The sequence below is a fragment of the Leucoraja erinacea genome, chromosome 22 (assembly GCF_028641065.1).
Source record: "Leucoraja erinacea ecotype New England chromosome 22, Leri_hhj_1, whole genome shotgun sequence".
Lineage (NCBI taxonomy): Eukaryota > Metazoa > Chordata > Chondrichthyes > Rajiformes > Rajidae > Leucoraja > Leucoraja erinaceus.
Genome location: NC_073398.1, coordinates 25,707,563 through 25,728,508, shown reverse-complemented (window position 1 = coordinate 25,728,508; position 20,946 = coordinate 25,707,563). Strand labels below are relative to the sequence as shown.

The window sequence follows — 20,946 nt, the reverse complement described above, 5'->3', positions numbered from 1 at the left end:
GATTGAAATAACTAACAGGAGTAAGGACGTTGAGGAATAATAATTGCTGACATCTAGTTTAAAATTAATTGGTTATATGGATCAGTTCTGGGCCTCAACTATTTGCAATCTATCTTGTTGATTTGGTTGTATTATATCTAAATTTGTCGAGAAGGAACTAAATCTGTTGGGAAGGTAATGTAGGATGCGAAGGGCTGTAGATAACCTGTGGGGAATTTGTAGGCATATGGAATATAATGTGGGGAAACACAAGATTTTCCATTTTGATATATGCAATAGTAAAGTAGAATATCAATTAAATGGTTATAAGTTGCTGCAGAAAGATGTGGGTAGTCAAGGTACATACAATGCATCGACAAGATCAATATTGAGAAGGTGTTTCTCTTAATGAAGGGGCATACATTTAGACAAAGACTACCTGTGTAAAACAGGGACAATGAAATTCATCTGAAGATCTTTTATTTTATTAATATTTTATTAATTAGTATTTTATTGCTCAGTTTGGGTGCACATGTAGCAAAGCCAGTGCTTAATGCCTTTTTAATTGTCTTTGAGATGGTTGCAGTTGTGACCTTCCAACTTCAACTGCAGCAGTGCTTTTGGTCAAGAAGTTTCAACAGTGCTGTTGAGAAGGAAGTTCCATAATTCAGAACTAGTGATAAGCTTTGAAGTTGGGATGGTGTGTAACTTCAAGTGAAATATACTAGTGGTGGTGTTCTACTCTCCACCTACATCCGAGGGGCAATTTTAGTGGCAAATTAACCTGCAAATGCACACGTCTTTAGGATGTGGGAGGAAATTGGAGCACTGGAGAGAATTTGTGCTGTCACAGAAAGTACAAACTCCACACATAGGATTGAACTCTGGTCTCCTGCATTGTCAAACAACTATGCTAGCTGTTTGATTTTCTCTGTTCGCAACTAGGTATAGCAGAATTGCAGGACTACAATTTGATTTGTTGGACGTGAGAATGGTTAATTGTCTATTGCAAGCCATTTGGTGGCATGGAATACTGTGTTCCTCCTTTAAATTGGTGCCTCATTTCCTGGTGCTCCTCCTAGCATGCCTTTGTGAACTAATTGAACTATGGTTTAGTATCTTCCCATTTTTCTCACCATAAGCATCAAAGTGGTTGGACCAGGACAAATTGCTGGTGATATTTACTCATTAGGATCTTGAAGCGCTTGACCATCTCCACTTCAGCACCATTGACACAGACCGGGGTGTATACTCTACCCTGCTTCCTGATGTTGATGATCAACTCCTTTCATTTGCTGACATTGAAGGAGATCATGCTACGAAGCTCTCTACTTCCTGTACTCCATCTCCTCATTGTTTGAGAGCCAGCCCATTACAGTGGTGTCACCTGGAGCTGTGCAGTTGGAAATGTATCTGAGGAATATAAGAGGTCTACTGATTGTGTTCTGTGGATCAGGAAATTGGGGGTCCATTTGCAGAGATGGGTGCTGAGTCTTGGGTCCAAGAATCTGGAAATTAGTTTAGTTAGAATATTATATTGAAGGCTATAATCAATGAATAGGAATCTGACATGGGTACCCTTTGATATCCAGATGTGCTCTGTGGATAAATGCAGGAATAGGGATGTAACACCTGCCATGGACTGGTGCATTGTTATGGATCAGAGCTCGCGGGGAAGCTGGAGTTGATGTGTGCCTAACCAGCATCTTGAAGCAGTTCATGCAGTGAATTGTGGACGCAGCCCAGACCACCACACAAACCGACCTCCATTCCATTGACTCCATTTATACCTCACACCGCCTCGGCACGGCCAGCAACATAATCAAGGACGAGTTGCACCCTGGTCACTCCCTCTTCTCCCCGCTCCCATCGTGTACAAAATCATGAGACAAATAGATCGGGTAGATGCAGAGTCTCTTGCCGAGAGTAGGGGAATCAAGGACCAGAGGACATAGATTCAAGGTGAAGGGGAAAAGCTTTAATATGAATCTGAGGGGTAACTTTCTCACACAAAGGGTGGTGGGTGTATGGAACAAGGTACATTCATAGGACAGGTTTGGAGGGACTAGTGTAGCTGGGACATTTTTGGCCGGTGTGGGCAAGTTGGGCCGAAAGGGCTGTTTTCCACACTGTATCATTCTATAACTATCAGGCAAAATGTATAGAAGTGTGAAAATGCAGACCTCAAGATTCAGGGACAGTTTCTGAACTGTTATCAGGCAACTGAATCATCCTCCCACAACCAGAGAGCAGTATCTACCTCATTGGTGATCCTCGGACTATCCTTGATTGGACTTTGCTGGCTTTACCTTGCACTAAACGTTATTCCCGTTTCATGTATCCATACACTGTAAATGACTCAATTGTAATCATGTGTTGTCTTTCCGCTGACTGGATAGGACGCACCAAAAGCTTTTCACTGTGCCTCGGTACACGTGACAATAAACAAACTGAACTGTTGGGGTACTGGGTGGTAGTCACATGATATACAGTGCATTTTAAAAGTATTCAGACCCCTTCACTTTTTCCACATTTTGTTACGTTACAGCCTTATTCTAAAATAGATTACATTCATTTATTTTAATCATCCATCTACACGCAATACCTCGTAATATAAAAGTGAAAACAGGTGTTTAGAAACTTTTGCTAAGTAATTAAAAAGAAATAACTGAAATATCACAATTGCATAAATATTCAGACCCTTTGGTATGACCTCAAAATTGAGCTTCAATGCATCCTGTTTCCATTGGTTATCTTTGAGATGTTTCTACAACTTGATTGGAGTCCACAAGTGGTAAATTAAATTGATTGTACATGATTTGGAAAGGCACACATCTGTCTATATAAGGTCCCGCAGTTGACAGTGCACATCAGAACAAAAACCAAGCCATAAAGACAAAGGTTACACAGAAAAGCTGGAGAAACTCAGCGGGTGCAGCAGCATCTATGGAGCGAAGGAAATAGGTAACGTTTCGGGCCGAAACCCTTCTTCAGACTGATCGGGGGTGGGGGTGGGTGGGGACAAGAAAGGGAAAAGGAGGAGTAGCCAGAAGGCTGGAGGGTGGGAGGAGACAGCAGGGGAGCTGAGGAAGGGGAGGAGACAGCAAGGACTAACAAAATTGGGAGAATTCGATGTTCATGCCCCCGGGGCGCAGAGTCCCCAAACGGAATATGAGGTGCTGTTCCTCCAATTTCCGGTGCTGCTCGCTGTGGCCATGGAGGAGACCCAGGACAGAGAGGTCGGAGGCGGAGTGGGAGGGGGAGTTGAAGTGCTGAGCCACCGGGAGGTCAGCTTGGTTATTGCGGACCGAGCGGAGGTGTTCGGCGAAACGATCGCCCAACCTCCGCTTGGTCTCACCGATATAGATCTGCTGACATCTAGAGCAGCGGACGCAATAGATGAGGTTGGAAGAGATGCAGGTAAACCTCTGTCGCACCTGGAACGATTGCTTGGGTCCTTGAACGGAGTCGAGGGGGGAGGTAAAGGGACAAGTGTTGCATCTCTTGCGGTTGCAAGGGAAAGTGCCCGGGGAGGGGGTGGACCGAGAGGGAAGGGAAGAATTGACAAGGGAGTTATGGAGGGAGCGGTCTTTGCGGAAGGCAGATATGGGGGGAGATGGGAAGATGTGGCGAGTAGTGGGGTCGCGTTGGAGGTGGCGAAACTGACGGAGGATTATTTTTTTGTATGTGACGGCTGGTGGGGTGAAAGGTGAGGACTAGGGGGACTCGGCCCTTGTTGCGAGTGCGGGGATGGGGAGAGAGAGCAGTGTTGCGGGGTATGGAAGAGACCCTGGTGCGAGCCTCATTTATGGTGGAGGAGGGGAACCCCCGTTCCCTGAATAGTGAGGACATTTCAGATGTCCTGGTGTGGAACGCCTCATCCGTGGAGCCAGTCCTCAGTAAAAGGCACATGACAGTTCGCTTGGAGTTTGCCAAAAGGCACCTAAACAAGATTCTCTGGTCTGATGAAACCAAGATTGAACTCTTTGGCCTGAATGCCAAGTGTTGCGCCTGTAGGAAACCAGGCACTGCTCATCGCCTGGCAAATACCATACCTATGGTGAAGCATGGTGGTGGCTGTTCTCATGCTGTGGGGATGTTTTTCAGCAGCAGGAACTAGTCAGGAGAAGGGAAAGATGAACGGAGCAAAGTACAGAGAGATCCTTGAGGAAAACCTGCTCCAGAGCGTTCTGGACCTCACACTAGGGCGGAGGTTCACCTTCCAACAGGACAACGACCCTAAGCACACAGCCAAGGCAACGCAGGATTGGCTTCGTGACAAGTCTGTGAATGTCCTTGAGTGGCCCGGACTTGAACCTGATCGAATATCTCTGGAGGGACCTGAAAATAGCTGTGCATTGATGCTCCCCATCCAACCTGACAGAGCTTGATAGGATCTGCAGAGAAGAATGGGAGAAATTACCCAAATACAGGTGTGCTGAGCTTGTAGCATCATACCCAAGAAGACTTGAGGCTGTAAGGTGCCTCAACAAAATACTAAGTAAAGGGTCTGAATCATTATGTAAATGTGATATTTCAGTTGTTTTGTTTTTAATTACTTTGCAAAAAGTTCTAAACACCTGTTTTCACTTTATTATTATGGGGTATTGTGTATAGATTGATGAGAAAAAAAAAATCAATTTTAGAATAAGGCTGTAACGTAACAAAATGTGGAAAAAGTGAAGGGGTCTGAATACTTTCCGAATGCACTGTGTTGTTGTAGCGGAAGGAACTGCAGATGCTGGTTTAAACTGAAGATAGACCCAAAATGCTGGAGTAATTCAGCGGGACAGGCAGCATATCTGGAGAGAAGGAATGGGTGACGTTTAGGTCGATACACTTCTTCAGACTGACAGCCTTCAGTCCGAAGAAGGATTTTGACCCGAAACACCACCCTTTCCTTCTCTCCAGAGATGCTGCCTGTTCGGCATGATATCTAGTTTCTGTTTGCTTCTGGGGTTACAAAGCATATTGAAACTTCAGATTGGGGTGAGGAGAGGTGAAAGATGTTCTTGAATATTCCTGGCAGCTTGTCTGTGCAGGTTCTGAGGACATGGCCAGGAGCTCTATCTGGGCAAGTTACGTTCTGTGGGTTCACTCTCAGGAAGGCTACTCTGATATCACCAATGATTCTTATTGCTCTCCCACTGACACTTCAGTCTGAAGTAGATTGATAGAGCATTGGAAGGGTTAATAGGGAATGATGAAATTGTAGCTGAGTATGACAAATGGTATCAGCTACCAACCTTAAAGCAATTTAAGTTTATTGCTTTGATCCAGAAATTAACATGTATGTGCTGTGTTTTTTAACCTTTGTCCTTGAACCTTTGCCCTGTACAGATTCATTTTAGAAAATTAGTCATTTACTTGCCCCACAGTTTAATGATGTGGCAACTATAGTATGCTGGAGAGCTTGGGTGGAGTAAAGTGAATTGCCCCTCTCTTGATGGGAGTCTTTTCAAGATATGTATTTTTGTATCCATGGGGGTGGGGAGCGATACTTTGACTGGATTAAAATATGTACACAATTCACGTGACCCTGCTTGAACATTCTTGTGGGTTGCTTGGTGATTTAGCCATGATTGAATTTGATTGTTTCTGTTCTCTTTCAATGTCATGGATCACTTGAGCACATAGAATTCTGCAATGACACCATGCATAGTAAAACTCGGCTATTCCACTATCCAACTATTCAGAAAGCCTGATTATGTTCAGATTCTGGCTCGCCAGGTTCACTGGAAAATTTATTACAATACCAGTGTAGCATTTTGGATGAAAATGTTCATTCGGATAAGTTCATAGTCGGGAGCCATAAATTCTTGATAAATTTTGTTATAACAAGAAAGTGGTCTGGTTTTGTTTTGCTTATTGCAGTTTAGATAGATAGATAGCCTTTTATTGTCATTCAGACCGAAGTCTGAACTAAATTGCAGCAGTCATACATATAATACAATACAATAAAACAACAATAAACACATATTAACTTCTTTGAGATCTAAATTCTTTGAGATAGATTCTTCAGAGGATAAAATATATATTGGGGTTAGAGGATAGAATTATTGAAGTTTGAGATGGGAGGTGTTTCTGGGCATAGGGCACAATTCCTCAATGTATTGTTTTAAAACATAATGAAATCCAGAAATAACAGCATGTCATGTAATTGCTGCTGATGAGGATGATAATCCAGTTGCCAAATTTGAAGCTCTGAGAAACAAGTAGAGGAGTTGATTTATAATTTAATCGAAATTGCAATCAGTAATTTGGTGGCTGTTGAAGTGCTTTGCTTATAGCAGCAGTTAGAACAATGCAGTAACAGCTGTTTCAATCTTCCACTGAACTATTTTAATGCATATCCTATTAAAGCATGAAACACCGAGGATTGCCATTACTTTGGCATTAATTGATCAGAGGAGTCAACGAATATCTTACAGTTTTTTTAATCAATTATACACACTAAAAATAACAGAAAACGTCGAAAGGACAGACGGGCTGCTGGCGAGGCTGCTGCTCGTGGTGCCACCCGACGACGTATTTGTGCTGGCACCCATGAAACTAAATCCCCAGATGCTGCTTGACCTGCTGAACTCCTCAAGAATTAGATTTTGCTGGTGATTCCAGTAGCCTCAGCCCCTTGTGCCTCCACCTTATTTTTTAGGTTTTGGGAAATAAGGAAAAGCCCTTGTTTGACTATTTATTTTTCACCATTTTGGAGAGCAATCAAGAGCATAGAACAGTACAGAAGGGAAATGGGCCCTATGGGCCACAATGTTTGTGCCAAAGATAATGCCAAATTTAACTGACCTGCCTGTACATGATCGATATGCATGATCCCGCACAACTATATACTACTAAAAGTGTCGACTTGTTTTTTTGTCTGTGATCTCAGGAGCTGCGCCAAAACAGTATAAGGCTGCGCAATTGTTTTTGCATAAGCTTACTCTGCTTTTTCCCGTGGTGGTTCCTATCAAGTTTCTTCTCCCTGCAGTCCGTCCTTTCACCCTTTTTTATTTTTATTTATAGTCCTGTCAAAAAACAAATGTTAGTTGGAGGTCTTTTATGTGGTGGGTGGGGGGAGGGGAAGGGGGAAACTTTATTTCTTAGTCCCCTACCTGGTCGTAGAGGCAGCTTCCCTCCGAGCTGTTTCTTCGCCCCTTCCTCGCGGCCTACCATCGAAATCAGGACAGCGCTGGGATACCAACACGGAGCAGGCGATGCCTTACTGGGTCGCCGTGCGGTAAGCTCCGGAGTACGGTGACCGCCGACACCAACATCGAGGAGCTGTGGCTGCGGGTGGAGCTGAATTTAAAACACCGCGGAGCCTGGGATCCAAGATCGCCAGAGTCAGAGCTCCATGTACCGCAGTCTCTGGGGAGGGAGCGGCCGCTCCAGGCATTTTCGAAGCCGCTGAGGAGTGTTTACCCGATGCCGGAGTTCCAGCTTTCCGGCAAAGCGGGCCTGAAAACATCGGACTGGGTGCGGAGGCCACAAATAGGCCTCGACCTCGGGTGTTTCACAGAGGAAGAGGACAACTTTTTGTTGCGTTTCCCCACAGTGGAAAATTTTGATTCTGTTGTGGGGGGACGTTCTTGTTGAATTCTATAATGTGTTATGTCATTTTTCTGATTTTTAATTTTTCTATGGATGTACGGAAACTTTATTATTTCTTTTATGTAAAGCACTTTGGTTTCAACACAAGTTGATTTAAACGTGTTATATAAATACAATTTACTTATTGATGTTATTTTTCACATTATTAATATTTCAAGGATTTAAAAAAGCCAACTTTAACAAGATTTTTACTATTAAAATCCTTCCTGCCACCTCCCACCAAACCTTGATACCATGTTGCAATACAGGAACACTGTGCTTCCACCAACTGTTCACCTGAATGGGATATCACAGTCCTCCACCTGACATTTGCAACAATGTTGCCATCACACAACACTTACTCCAGCTCCTGGCAGGACAGGAGGGTGAATTAGTATTGCAATTGGGGAAGTGCGATTGCAATTTTTTTTTTAAGTCCAGTGCTGGGGGAAGGCAGGGAATGCTGTAATTTTACGTTTGGCAACGGGTTGAATTGGGGAACCACGCCTCTCGTGGGGGCTATGGGTTACTGGGGAACGGGTTGCGTTGAGGGACCAGGCCTCCTCCCATGTGACGGGGACCCAATGGGTGCCAGTTGGTCTACTCTCCAATAAACTTTCCATTTTCTCCTTATAGCTATATCCCCTAGTGTTGGACATTTCCACCCTGGATGAAAAGGCTCTGAATGTCTACCCTGTCTATGCCTCTCATAATGTTATATATCAAGGTAAAACAAATCCTCTGGTAATATAGGAGAGGCAGCAGAATCCTTAGAGCTGTTATCTTGTCTCCACTCCTCAGAGAAACCCTTAGTTTTGTTGTGTGACACCACAAACCCACTTAATTCCTGTTTCTGAATTTGAAATCTGGCCTGGATGGCCTGACAGCAGAGTTCCCCGCACATTCTGGGGGATCCTGGGGAAGGACTACACCATGGTCCTGAAGGAGAGCCTGACGACCGGGGAGACTTCTCCACCCCTGTCTTGGTGAAGGGCTGTCATGGTCTTTCTGCCCAAGAAGGATGATCTCCGCCTTCTATAGAACTGGTCTCCCTCCCGGTCCGGTCTCCCTGTCCCGGTCTCCCTCCTCTGTACATAGAAACATAGAAAATAGGTGCACGAGGAGGCCATTCGGCCCTTCGAGCCAGCACCGCCATTCATTGTGATCATGGCTGATCGTCCCCTATCAATACTCCACTAGCCCTTGGAGCTCTATCTAAATCTCTCTTAAATCCATCCAGTGACTTGGCCTCCACTGCCCTCTGTGGCAGGGAATTCCATAAATTCACAACCTTCTGGGTGAAAACGTTTTTTCTAGCCTCAGTCTTAAATGACCTCCCCTTTATTCTAAGACTGTGGCCCATGGTTTTAGACTCGCCCAACATTGGGAACATTTTTCCTGCATCTAGCTTGTCCAGTCCTTTTATAATTTTATATAAGATATCCCCTCATCCTTCTAAACTCCAGTGAATACATGCCTAATCTTTTCAATCTTTCCTCATATGACAGTCCTGCCATCCCAGGGATCAATCTCGTGAACCTACGCTGCACTGCCTCAATCACAAGGATGTCTTTCCTCAAATTAGGAGACCAAAACTGTACACAATACTCCAGATGTGGTCTCACCTGAGCCCTATACAACTGCAGAAGAACCTCTTTACTCCTATATTGAAATCCTCTTGTTATGAAGGCCAACATTCCATTAGCTTTCTTCACTGCCTTCTTCACTTGTACCGACTACAAGGTCTTTGCAAAGGCAATGGCCAACCGTCTAGGTCCGGTGCTGGTCCAAGTGATCCACGCTGACCACTTACACACTCTCGGGCCGGTCCATCCAGGACAATATCCATCTGAGCCGGAGCCTGGTCTACCTGGCTCAGGAGACTAATGTACCAACTGCCTTTCTCTCCCTCGACCAGGAGAAAGCTTTCTACAGGGTGGATCTTGAGTATCTGCTGAGGACTCTGAGGGCGTTTGGGTTCAGACCGCACATTTTGGCCTGGATCCGGCTTTTATACCCCGCCTCGTGCCTCGTGAAATTAAAAGGATCCTTGTCGACCCCCATTCTCTCTTGAAATGCTCCTTACATTAACTCTAATGCTCCTTGCAATAATGTAAATAAAGCTCAACCTACCGGCTCTCTCAATGTTCCCTTCCTGTCTCTGCTTACTGTCCTTGCTGCACTTGCCTGTTCCATTTTCTACAAATGAGTCATGTTGCACTGTTTTGATTTCATCCCACTGGTTTCATCACTCGTAACAAGTACGAGCAAACCTCCCTGCAAGGATGGTGGTCCCCTTCTAGTATCAAGAGAACCCTGATTTCCTGGTCACTCTTATCAAATCAATTCTGGTGTTTCTAGGAGAGAATCTTTGGTGCAAAATACTCAACTACACATTAGGGTGATTCAGATCCTATGGATAGTGGCATTTGTGTAAAGAGGTATTGTTTAAGATAACCCTCGAGATCTTCAACATTGTTTTGCTTGCCGCAAAATTTCTGCTGGTGCCTTTGTTAATAGGCCAGGTTGATAAAGGTGAGCATATTGGTCATGGGAACATGCTTTGATGTGGATATATTTGCGACATACTTTAATAGCTGCAAAGTTTGGTTTGGAGATCGAGTTCTGTCTCGGATATAAAGGGTGTAGATGGGACCATGTTCTAAGCATTTCATCAGGATGGTTCTATTGGAGTTGGTGTTGCTTACTCCCTCCTTGACAATTGCTCTACCAGAGGCTTGTTCCTTTTTACATGCTTGACATTGATGTCAATTCAATTTACTATGGCCTTCATCTCTGCATGGCAGTTGGAAGTGTGCATCCTTGGTGCATACTTTACCCAGCCATAATTTTGGGTAGTTTATGAAGAAGCTCGAATAATAGTACAATTCATACCAGGGAAAATTAACCTGGCCTAGAACTATTGTCCATATTGCAGCTGGATGGCTGGATTTGGCTGTGGACTATCTCTTCAAATTGTGGTTATGACTGCTATTAGAGATGAATCTCAGCTGGGTATCTCTTGTCATGCGCTACTTATTATTCAAGGCCATGGCATAATCTGGACCCTTGGTTTCAGATTATTTTTAGAACATCGAAATTATTAACCCTTGCAATGTTGACACTTGTCCACCTTTCCTATTATGAACAAACGCTACACTGGAACAAAATCCTGAATTTAGTTGGCAAATAGTTAATAGTTTTCTTGTCTGCACCCATTTGTTTCTAGTGGAGGCCTCAGTAACCTCTTGTATCTCTGCACACTGCCAGATCATGTGCTGAGTGTGGGCGATGAACCTCACCAGGTACTGCTGCGGGTTTATGGCGCCATCCTGCAGGTAAGTGGCAAAACCATTTAAACTCTTGGACTATTTGAAAATTGTTTCCCATATCAAATTGGGACCCCTTTAAAGAATTATCGATTCTTTTATGTTCATTTTTGCTCTGCCAACTTTCTGCACTTTTTAACGTGCTTACACTTGTAGAACTTTAATCGACTTGTCAAGTGTCTGCAAAATGTTCACTCGAACTGCATAGCTGAATACTGAAAATTATTTTTCACTCACTAGAGGGCAGAAGACTTTCTTTTAACTGGGATAAGACTCAGGGATTTGACGTATGTTAAGCATGTTCACACCACAGAAGTGAACATTTGTTTATCATCAGATAGACACAAAAAGCTGGAGTAGCTCAGCGGGACAGGCAACATCTATGGAGAGAAGGAATTGGTGACATTTCAGGTCGAGACCCTTCTTCAGAAAACGCCTCGATCCGAAACGCAACCCATTCCTTCTCTCCAGAGAAGCTGCCTGTCCCTCCTGCATTTTGTGTCTATCTTCGGTTTAAACCAGCATCTGCAGTTCCTTCCTACACATTTGTTTTCTTATTGCTGTCCCAGTTTGTATCTGGATTGTGAAGTGCCCACAGTCTATGTACTTGCGGCAGGATTTTAATTGATAGTACCTAGCTGAAATAAAATTCTCCCTGGTTAGGAACAAGGAGAGTACTGAATTTGGATGAAGGCATATCTTTCCACATGAATTGCACACTACAGCACAGCTTTGTTCATCTAGGAATTGGAGATTGCACAAAATGAGGTCATTTGATCTATCAAGTATGTGACCTTTTGATGCTACATCCAGAAGATGCCTGTTTCAAGATGTTACACCAAAAAAGGAGGTAACTTCTTAAGTTGGGATTTGTGCTGTTAAATCGAAAACCATGTTTCTGTTTCCATGTTGCTATGACATACAGTGGCTTGCAAAAGTATTCATACCCCTTGAACCTTTCCACATTTTGTCATGTTACAACCACAAACGTAAATGTATTTTATTGGGATTTTATGTGATAGACCAACACAAAGTGGCGCATAATTGTGATGTGGTAGGAAAATGATACATGGTTTTCAAATTTTTTTACAAATAAAAAACTGAAAAGTGTGGCGTGCAAAAGTATTCAGCCCCCTTTATTCTGATACCCCTAAATAAAATCCAGTGCAACCAATTGCCTTCAGAAGTCACCTAATTAGTAAATAGAGTCCACTTGTGTGTAATCTAATCTCAGTATAAATACAGCTGTTCTGTGAAGGCCTCAGAGGTTTGTTAGAGAACATTAGTGAACAAACAGCATCATGAAGCCCAAGGAACACACCAGACAGGTCAGGGATAAAATTGTGGCGAAGTTTAAAGCAGGGTTAGGTTATAAAAAATATCCCAAGCTTTGAACATCTCACGGAGCACTGTTCAATCCATCATCCGGAAATGGAAAGAGTATGGCACAACTGCAAACCTACCAAGACATGGCCGTCCACCTAAACTGACACGCCGGGCAAGGAGAGCATTGATCAGAGAAGCAGCCAAGAGGACCATGGTAACTCTGGAGGAGCTGCAGAGATCCACAGCTCAGGTGGGAAATCTGTCCACAGGACAACTATTAGTCGTGCACACCACAAATCGGGCCTTTATGGAAGAGTGGCAAGAAGAAAGCCATTGTTGAAAAAAAGCCATAAGAAGTCCCGTTTGCAGTTTGCCATAAGCCATGTGGCGGACACAGCAAACATGTGGAGGAAGGTGCTCTGGTCAGATGAGACCAAAATTGAAGTTTTTGGCCTAAATGCAAAACGCTATGTGTGGCAGAAAACTAACACTGCACATCACCCTGAACACACCATCCCCACTGTGAAATCATGCTGTGGAGATGCTTTTCTTCAGCAGGGACAGGGAAGCTGGTCAGAGTTGATGGGAAGATGGATGGAGCCAAATACAGGGCAATCTTGGAAGAAAACCTTTTAGAGTCTGCAAAAGACTTGAGACTGGGGCGGAGGTTCACCTTCCAGCAGGACAACCACTCTAAACATACAGCCAGAGCTACAATGGAATGGTTTAGATCAAAGCATATTCATGTGTTAGAATGGCCCAGTCAAAGTCCAGACCTAAATCCAATTGAGAATCTCTGGCAAGACTTGAAAATTGTTGTTCACAGACGCTCTCCATCCAATCTGACTGAGCTTGAGCTATTTTGCAAAGAAGAATGGGCAAAAATTTCGGTCTCTAGATGTGCAAAGCTGATAGAGACTTACCCCAAAAGACTTGCAGCTGTAATTGCAGTGAAAGGTGGTTCTACAAAGTATTGACTCAGGGGGGCTGAATACTTTTGCACGCCACACTTTTCAGTTTTTTATTTGTAAAAAGATTTGAAAACCATGTATCATTTTCCTTCCACTTCACAATTATGCACCACTTTGTGTTGGTCTATCACATAAAATCCCATTAAAATACATTTACGTTTGTGGTTGTAACGTGACAAAATGTGGAATGAAAAATGACAAAATGAGTTATCAGCTTTCATTTTACTGCTTGGTTTCTCATTAAGCAATATTAGAGTTTGGGAATTGCAACATAATGTTGTGTGCTTGTGATTTCAAGTCATGTGAAGACACTCTTGTGAATAGCACCAAACAATGGACCCACTTAATACCTTTTAGTCATGTATATTTTATTCTATTTTTAGTTCTAAGAAGGACAATTCTTTGCTCTGCCTATATTCCTGGCCTAAAACTCCCATCTCTTTCTTGCTTCTCTAGTGTGAAAAGCCTGTGGATATCACATGTTTATCACACGAGAGACCCAATACACACCTGGTCCTACTTCCCTCATTTTACTTTCAAGCCATATCCCATGGTACCCAGTCCCCAACTAAAAATAATGGCTCCTCTTGATGCATGTTCTAATGGTCCTGCAGCTAACTGATCCTGCTTTAACAATGCAGGCATCCTGCATTAATTGCTCACTACTGTGATAAGACTATGATTGGAGTTTTGTTTATTAGCTAATGATATCTCTAGTTTCCAAATTAAACTTGGGTCATTTTCTGATGTACATTTCCCATTTTTAAATGTGGCCATTCATGTAGCCACATACATTAAGCAAAATGTGCAGAAAGGGAATATATTTAGATTTGTGTCTAACCTATGACATCCTGGCCATGTTAGATGTCTGGAGAGTTTTACTTTGTATCTAATTAGGGATCTTGGCAAGAGTAGTGCCCATTAGAGATGTTATACATGTCCTGGGAATGTACACTAGGATGGTGAAGTAATACACTTTTATTGCCCATCTTGAGCTACATATTGTTCAAATGAAGAAATCTATAGACAAGAGGCAAAGGACATTTATTGTCACATGCACCAATTGGTGCAGTGAAATGTGAGTTACCAAAGTACCACTGGTGCAAATCAAAAAGGAAAATCCAAAAGCATTTGAGATGTATGAAGGGTTTGGGGTAACAAGTAAGTGCCATTTGGATCCAAAAATGAAATATCTGCTCACAGATGATGAAAGTGTAGTTTTAAAATAATATTTATTTCTATTCCCTAAAGAGAATGATATTCTATTTGGAGAGATTTTGGGAGGATAATATTGGAATTCTGGAGCATTTTATGCTTGAAGATGCTACAGGTGCACAACCTTTTATCCGGTGTTCCAGAAACCGAAAAGCTCCGAAAACCGGCCATTTTTTCCAGATGTCGTCTGCGCACCAAAGCTCGCGTTTGGCGCCAAACTTGACCCAAAACGACCCACGGTCAACCCAGGTCTGTACTACTGTAGCGGCTGCCTCCTCCCTGGAGACCGGGAGACGCTTAAACATCTGTAAATCATTGCTTAAATGTTAGTCAGTTAGTTTGGAGGGCTTTTATGTGAAGGGGGGTGAAGGGGTAAACTTTAATTCTTAGTCCCCTACCTGGTCGGAGAGGCGGGGAGCGGTCAATGCCTTACCGTGTCGCCGTGCAGTAAGCTCCGCAGCGCTGTGGCCGTTGGGGCTGCGGGCGGCGCCAGTTGTAGTTCCGACCCCGGCAACTCTACCCCTGGCTGCGAGGCGCTCCAAATCCAGCGCGGCCCGCGGCCGGACGCCCCAGCTCCGCAAATGTCGGGAGTCGGCAGCGTCGCAGCGCTGGGAAACCAGCGGGGAGCGGGCAATGCCTTACCGGGTCGCCGTGCGGCAAGCTCCGGAGCGCTGTGGCCGCCGACACACAACATCGCGGAGCGTCGCTGGATTTGGAGCCGTGCAGCCAGGGGTAGAGTTGCCGGGGTTGGAGCTCCAACCAGCGCCGCCCGTGGCCGGACGGAGCCCCCAGCTCCGCGAGGTTGGGAGTCGCCGACCAGGTAGGGGACTAAGAATTAAAGTTTCCCCCTTCACCCCGACTCCACCACCACCACATAAAATCCCTCCAAACTAACTGACTAACATTTATGCAATGAGTCTCCCGGTCACCCGGGAGGAGGCAGCAGCTCCAGACTTTTCAAGCCGCCCGCGCTACCTACCTAATCTACGCTAAAAATCTTCCATTCTGAAGTCCGAAATCCGACAAGTGTCTGGTCCCAAGGCTTTCGGATAAAAGGTTGTGCACCTGTATTTGCATGCCTTTTGCAAGCTTAAAATGGGCAAAGTTACTATGAAAGGGAGGAGATGGCTGGGACCCTGATGTGTTTAATTTTGCTGCCCATGGGTGAAATAACATGATTAGAAGAAAGTTGATGTGGTGCCCTTATTCAAGCAAAGGAATGGGGATAAACCAAATAATTCATGGACTATTTATTGAGTCTGAATGAATTACTGAAAAACATTGTAATGACTGTATTTGGAAAGGCAGGAATGCAGTGTCATTTTAGTGCGACATCCCGTTTAACCACTTGTTTTCTTTTGTTTGAAGAGGCAACAATGTATTGATGAGAGCAGTGCAGTTTATATACTTCAGTTAGATGTTTGACAAAGGTCCATGTAGGAAACTCATCCAATGTTTGCAGCACATGGGATTCAGGGGAAGTTGGCAAATTGGATCCAAAGCCAGCTTGATGATAGAGGGTGAAATGGAAGCCTGTGGGAAGTAATGTACCACAGGCCCTAGTATTGGGACCTTTATTTATTGTCTATATCATTTCCATTATTATGAAAGTAGAATCGTGAAAATTGATTTGACATGACACAGGTGTTGGTGAGGGTTGTAATTGTGGGCTTTAGGATGATATTGATCAGCTGGTAATGTGTAGGAAAGAACTGCAGATGCTGGTTTAAGTCAAAGGATGAGTAATGGCAGATGGAATTTAATCTTGCAGTGTGGTGTCGTTTGGGAGGACTAAAGGGTCGGGCAAACATCTTGACTGATGGACAGTTCTGAGGAACAGAGGGACCTTGGTGTATAAGGGCAGCATGGTGGTGCAGAAAGTTGTTGCCTTTCTGTGTCACAGACTTGGGTTCAATCCTGACTTTGGGTGCTCTCTGTACGGTGTTTGTTCTCCCTGTGACCATGTGGGTTTTCTCCAGGTGCTCTGGTTACTTCTCTCATTCCAGAGACGTGCAGGTTTGTAGGTTAATTGGCTTCTGTAAATGTTTAGGATAGAACTAGTCAGAGATCACCCTAGTTTAGGATAGAACTAGGGTGATCTCTGGTCGATGTGGACTCGGTGAGCTGAAGGGCCTATTTCCAAGCTGTATCTCTAAACCAGTGGTTCCCAACGTGGGGCAATTTGATTTTTAAAGGGCGCGACTGAGGAGGTCTGGGTCCAAATTTTCGATTTTTATTTTTTTGGATTTTCCATCAGGTAAACATATGTAGTTTATGTTTCAGATGTTATTTTGAGTAAATAATTTTTTTGGGGTAAAAAAGGTCTTTATTGTGTAGTTATTACATAATCACCGCGCCATTGCTCTTCATGCACGTCGCACGAAGCGCGCGAGGTCATGGGAGAACCTTATTTATTGAATTGGATTTAGAAATGCGATTCAAAGAGCTTTTGCTAAGTTACCCTTATAATATCTATTTCCTCCGTTTTCTCTCAAGGGAAAGCAAGGGGGGGCATCAGGATTTTAGAGGTGATTAGGTGGGGCATGGCCAAAAAAAGGTTGGGAACCACTGCTCTAAACTAAATCTGATTCCTGAAGGTGGCAGCCTGGATTCATAATATGGTTGAAGATGTCATATGGATACATGACTGGATTAAATTAGGTTCCCATGAATTAGGCCACATCTGGAATAAGGCACAGTTTTAGACACTACAATGTAGGAGCAAGGAGAAACTGGAAATACTGGGTTTGTTTTCTATGGAGGAGAAGAAGCTTAAGGGGTTGGGGAGGGGAGGGGGAGGCGCGTGCTTGAGGGAGGTATACAAAATTACGAAGGTCCCAAGTTGGAAAATATTAGAAATTTCAACCAACATCGGGTATCTAATACCTGATGACACAAACTTGAAAGCAATCTGGAATTTATTATCTGAGAAGGTTGTGGAGGCAGGTATATCCATATTTGTTTCTAGGCGAGCACTAGAATCAGTGCATAAACCTTAGACCGAGTAAATGGGATTAATGTATAGGTAAGCACTTGATGGCATGTACATCCAAAGGGACCTATTTCTATGCTGCATAATTTCTAACCTGATGCTGTTTAAGTTGCTAATCTATTATCTAATGTAAACTGTCTGTTTTCAAAAGCCATTTCCAGAAAGTAGTGGTCATCCTAATGGATGTGAATTTTGCTGTTTTGACGGTAGGCATTTTTGTTGTCCCTCACAGGGTGTGGATTCTCTGGTACTGGAGAGCGTGATGTTTGCTGTATTGGCAGAACGTGCCTTGGGACCAAGATTATATGGAGTGTTTCCGCGGGGACGTTTGGAGCAATACATTCCAGTATGAAGTTATTTCTCTCCTGTGTTACTTTTAAAAATTGAAAATTGTTCCTGCACCATTTGCAGCATCCATGTACAGTCATTCATCCTCTATGGGGATACCCTACTCATCAGAGGCCTTGCTGAACTGGTTGCAAATGGTTTACTGCATTGGGCTTGTTGACTAGAATTGGCAGTTGGAGGTGGTATTGAACCTGCTGGCATAGTAAGTGGCGAACAATGAAATGAACTTGTGCATTCTCTTTGTAGCATGTCCTCTTATTGCTCATCTCCTTCACACAATTATTTTAAGATCTTGTTACTGTAAGTCCAGACCATGCTTCAGTATGGGTGGACCTGGTTTGTTTCCTTTGCTAACCTCTATGTTGTGCAGCTGGTAGGAGATTAGATCTGTGCAGCATTTATAGACCAGATGTGATAAAGAACTCCATGGTATATTTAAGCAATAGTGAAGCAATGTCTAAAATATTCTTTAGCATGTGGACAAGTGCCATTCCAGTATCATCTCATTGTGCATTCTTGCAAAAAGACATATTTGTTCATATTCTTCCCAATTTAATGTAAATGTTTACCACACTATGAATGGAAGCAAAACCACTTAATTTTAGTGTTCTTACTCCATTGATTGGAAGTTCTTCAGATTCTTTATGCAGACAGAACCTATATCCTTAAAAGGGCACGACATGCTGGAGTAACTCAGCCGGTCAGACAGCATTGCTGGAGAACATGGATAGGTGACGTTTTGGGTCGAGACCCTTCTTCAGACCTAAAACGTCACTGTTGCACATTCTCCAGAGATACTGTCTGACATGTACCAGATCAAAACCACCTTAAATTTGCTCATCTGCGTTCTGGGTGCTTTTTGAGTGAATGCTTGGAGTATATAGTATATAGCTGCTGTTTTAAAGTGTCGTTGCTATAAGATTGTCACTTTAGTGATGTCCTTGTACAACTGGGTTACGCAGTATTCTATAGCATTTAGGAGTGTGCTGAATATAGCATAATGCCCAAAAGGCTGAGCAGCAGACCTTAATTCTATTATAGATATTTTAGATGGGATGGTACTGAATAATTCCTGATCCTTCACCTGTTTCAGTTACAGTGCCCTCCATAATATTTGGGACAAAGACTCATCATTTATTTATTTGCCTCTGAACTCCACAATTTAAGATTTGTACTAGAAAAAAATCACGTGGTTAAAGTGCACATTGTCAGATTTTAACAAAGGCCATTTTTATCCATTTTGGTTTCACCACGTATAAATTACAGCGGTGTTTATACATAGTCCCCCTCCCCCATTGCAGGGCACCATAATGTTTGGGACACAGGTGTCATGTAAATGAAAGTAGCGATGTTTAGTATTTTATTGCATATCCTTTGCATGCAATGACTGCTTGAAGTCTGCGATGCATGGACATCACAAGTTGCTGGGTGTCTTCACTGGTGATGCTCTGCCAGGCCAGTATTGCAGCCATCTTTAGCTTAGGCTTGTTTTGGGGGATAGTCCCCTCAGTATTCTCTTCAGCATATAAAAAGCATGCTCAATTGGGTTCAGATCTGGTGATTGACGGCCACTCAAAAATTGACAATTTTTTAGCTTTGAAAAACTCCCCTGTTGCTTTAGCAATATGGTTGGGATGATTGTCTTGATGTAGAATGAACTGCTGGCCAATGAGTTTTGAGGCAATTGTTTGAACTTGAGCAGATAGGATGTGTCTACACACTTCAAAATTCATTTGGCTACTGCTGATAGTAGTTGGTGTCAAACTAGCAACATGTGAAACCAAAATTTTCCTGCACCTTTTAGCCCCCCCTTTCTCAAGTTTCTTCTTGTAGTTGAGTTATGCCTATATTAGTGAGCTTGTGCACTTATTATGAAGGATGGGCTGGAAAGTTGCATATATTTAATGTGGCATCCTCAATCTATCCGACTAGAGCCGTCGACTGCTGACTGAAGAGTTGGGACTTCCAGATATTTCAGCAGAGATAGCAGTAAAAATGTCTCGATTCCACGGAATGGTCATGCCCTTCAACAAAGAACCAAAGTGGCTGTTTGAGACTATGGACAGGTATGACTGACCAGAATCTGCATCAGTTTGAGTGGAGTGAATAACAGGGAAAGAGTACAGTGACCAATGCAACAGCAATTACAAAATGGGCATTCTCTTAGCTGCCTCTTTTCTAATTTACCTCTTCACAATTCTGTTGTGCTTCTAAACCTTGGATTGTCCTTTTCCAACTAATCTGGGTGGATTAGACCAGGGTTCTATTTGTAAATATACTCCTACAAATGTTGTCTTTGAATAGTCTTGCTTTGTCTTGTTGCTACTAAACATGGGTATGAGCTGGTCTCTTACCACCATCACCATCCAAACCTTTTGTTCAAATAAACATACCCTCCAAACCTTTTGTTCAAAATAAATTTGAGCCGATCTGAAACCAGAAAGATTGAACTGCCAATGTAAGTACCCCAACAGGACTACTGTTGCCGTGAAGCCAAATGGATTTGATAAATTGTTAAGCGCAATGCAAGGAAAAATATTAGAACTCGTTTGCTGTGCATTTTATATGACCGGATCTAGACCTGGAAATGTGTAAATTCCTTATCCTTTACAGAACCCAAATTGGAGCATTGATTGAAAGATGCTTGTATGTGGCAGGTCATGTGTTATTAACTTGATAGAGTGTTTTATTGAGGAGGTGATGAAGGAGATTGAAAGTGATGAAGGAGATTGTTGGCAGTGGATTTTAGTTGGGATTTGATAAGGCCCCTCCGGGTAGGCTGATCCAGCAGTTAAGATTCATGATGATTTGGTCATATACATTCAGAGCTGGTGTATTGATATGAGGGTTGTGATGGATGGTAGATATTCTAGCTCTAGCTCTGACCAATCGAGTTCTGCAGGGATCTATGCTGAGACCATTGCTGTTTGTGATATGGAGATGCAGGTGGTGAGGAATGCTGTCGGAAGATACAGCGGGATATAGACCAACTGCAGAAATGGATGGGGAAATATCAGATCGAGTTTAACCGGAGCACGTGTGATGTGTTGCAGTGTGGGAGGTTGAATGTAAGGAGAGAGTATACAGTTAATGGTAAGATCCTTAACAGCATAGATATGCAATGGGATCCTGGAGTTCAAGTTCATAGCTCTTAGAGGTTGGAAGCATAAGAAGATAGTGTGGTTAAGAAGGCACCTGG

The 20,946-nt window shown here is 43.3% G+C and overlaps 2 protein-coding genes across 2 annotated transcripts in view; one reads left to right on the top strand and one right to left on the bottom strand.

Annotated features, from left to right (window-relative positions):
• LOC129707851 (uncharacterized) overlaps positions 1-20,946 on the bottom strand; it is a 75,444-nt gene that overhangs the window by 20,815 nt on the left and 33,683 nt on the right. The gene's annotated exons all lie outside the window — the stretch shown is intronic.
• Positions 1-20,946, top strand: part of chkb (choline kinase beta) — a 31,628-nt gene that overhangs the window by 1,243 nt on the left and 9,439 nt on the right. Inside the window, exons 2-4 of the mRNA XM_055653247.1 lie at positions 10,796-10,904; positions 17,632-17,745; positions 19,680-19,813. Of these exons, the coding sequence (XP_055509222.1) occupies positions 10,796-10,904; positions 17,632-17,745; positions 19,680-19,813 (357 nt within the window). The remainder of the gene's footprint in view (positions 1-10,795; positions 10,905-17,631; positions 17,746-19,679; positions 19,814-20,946) is intronic.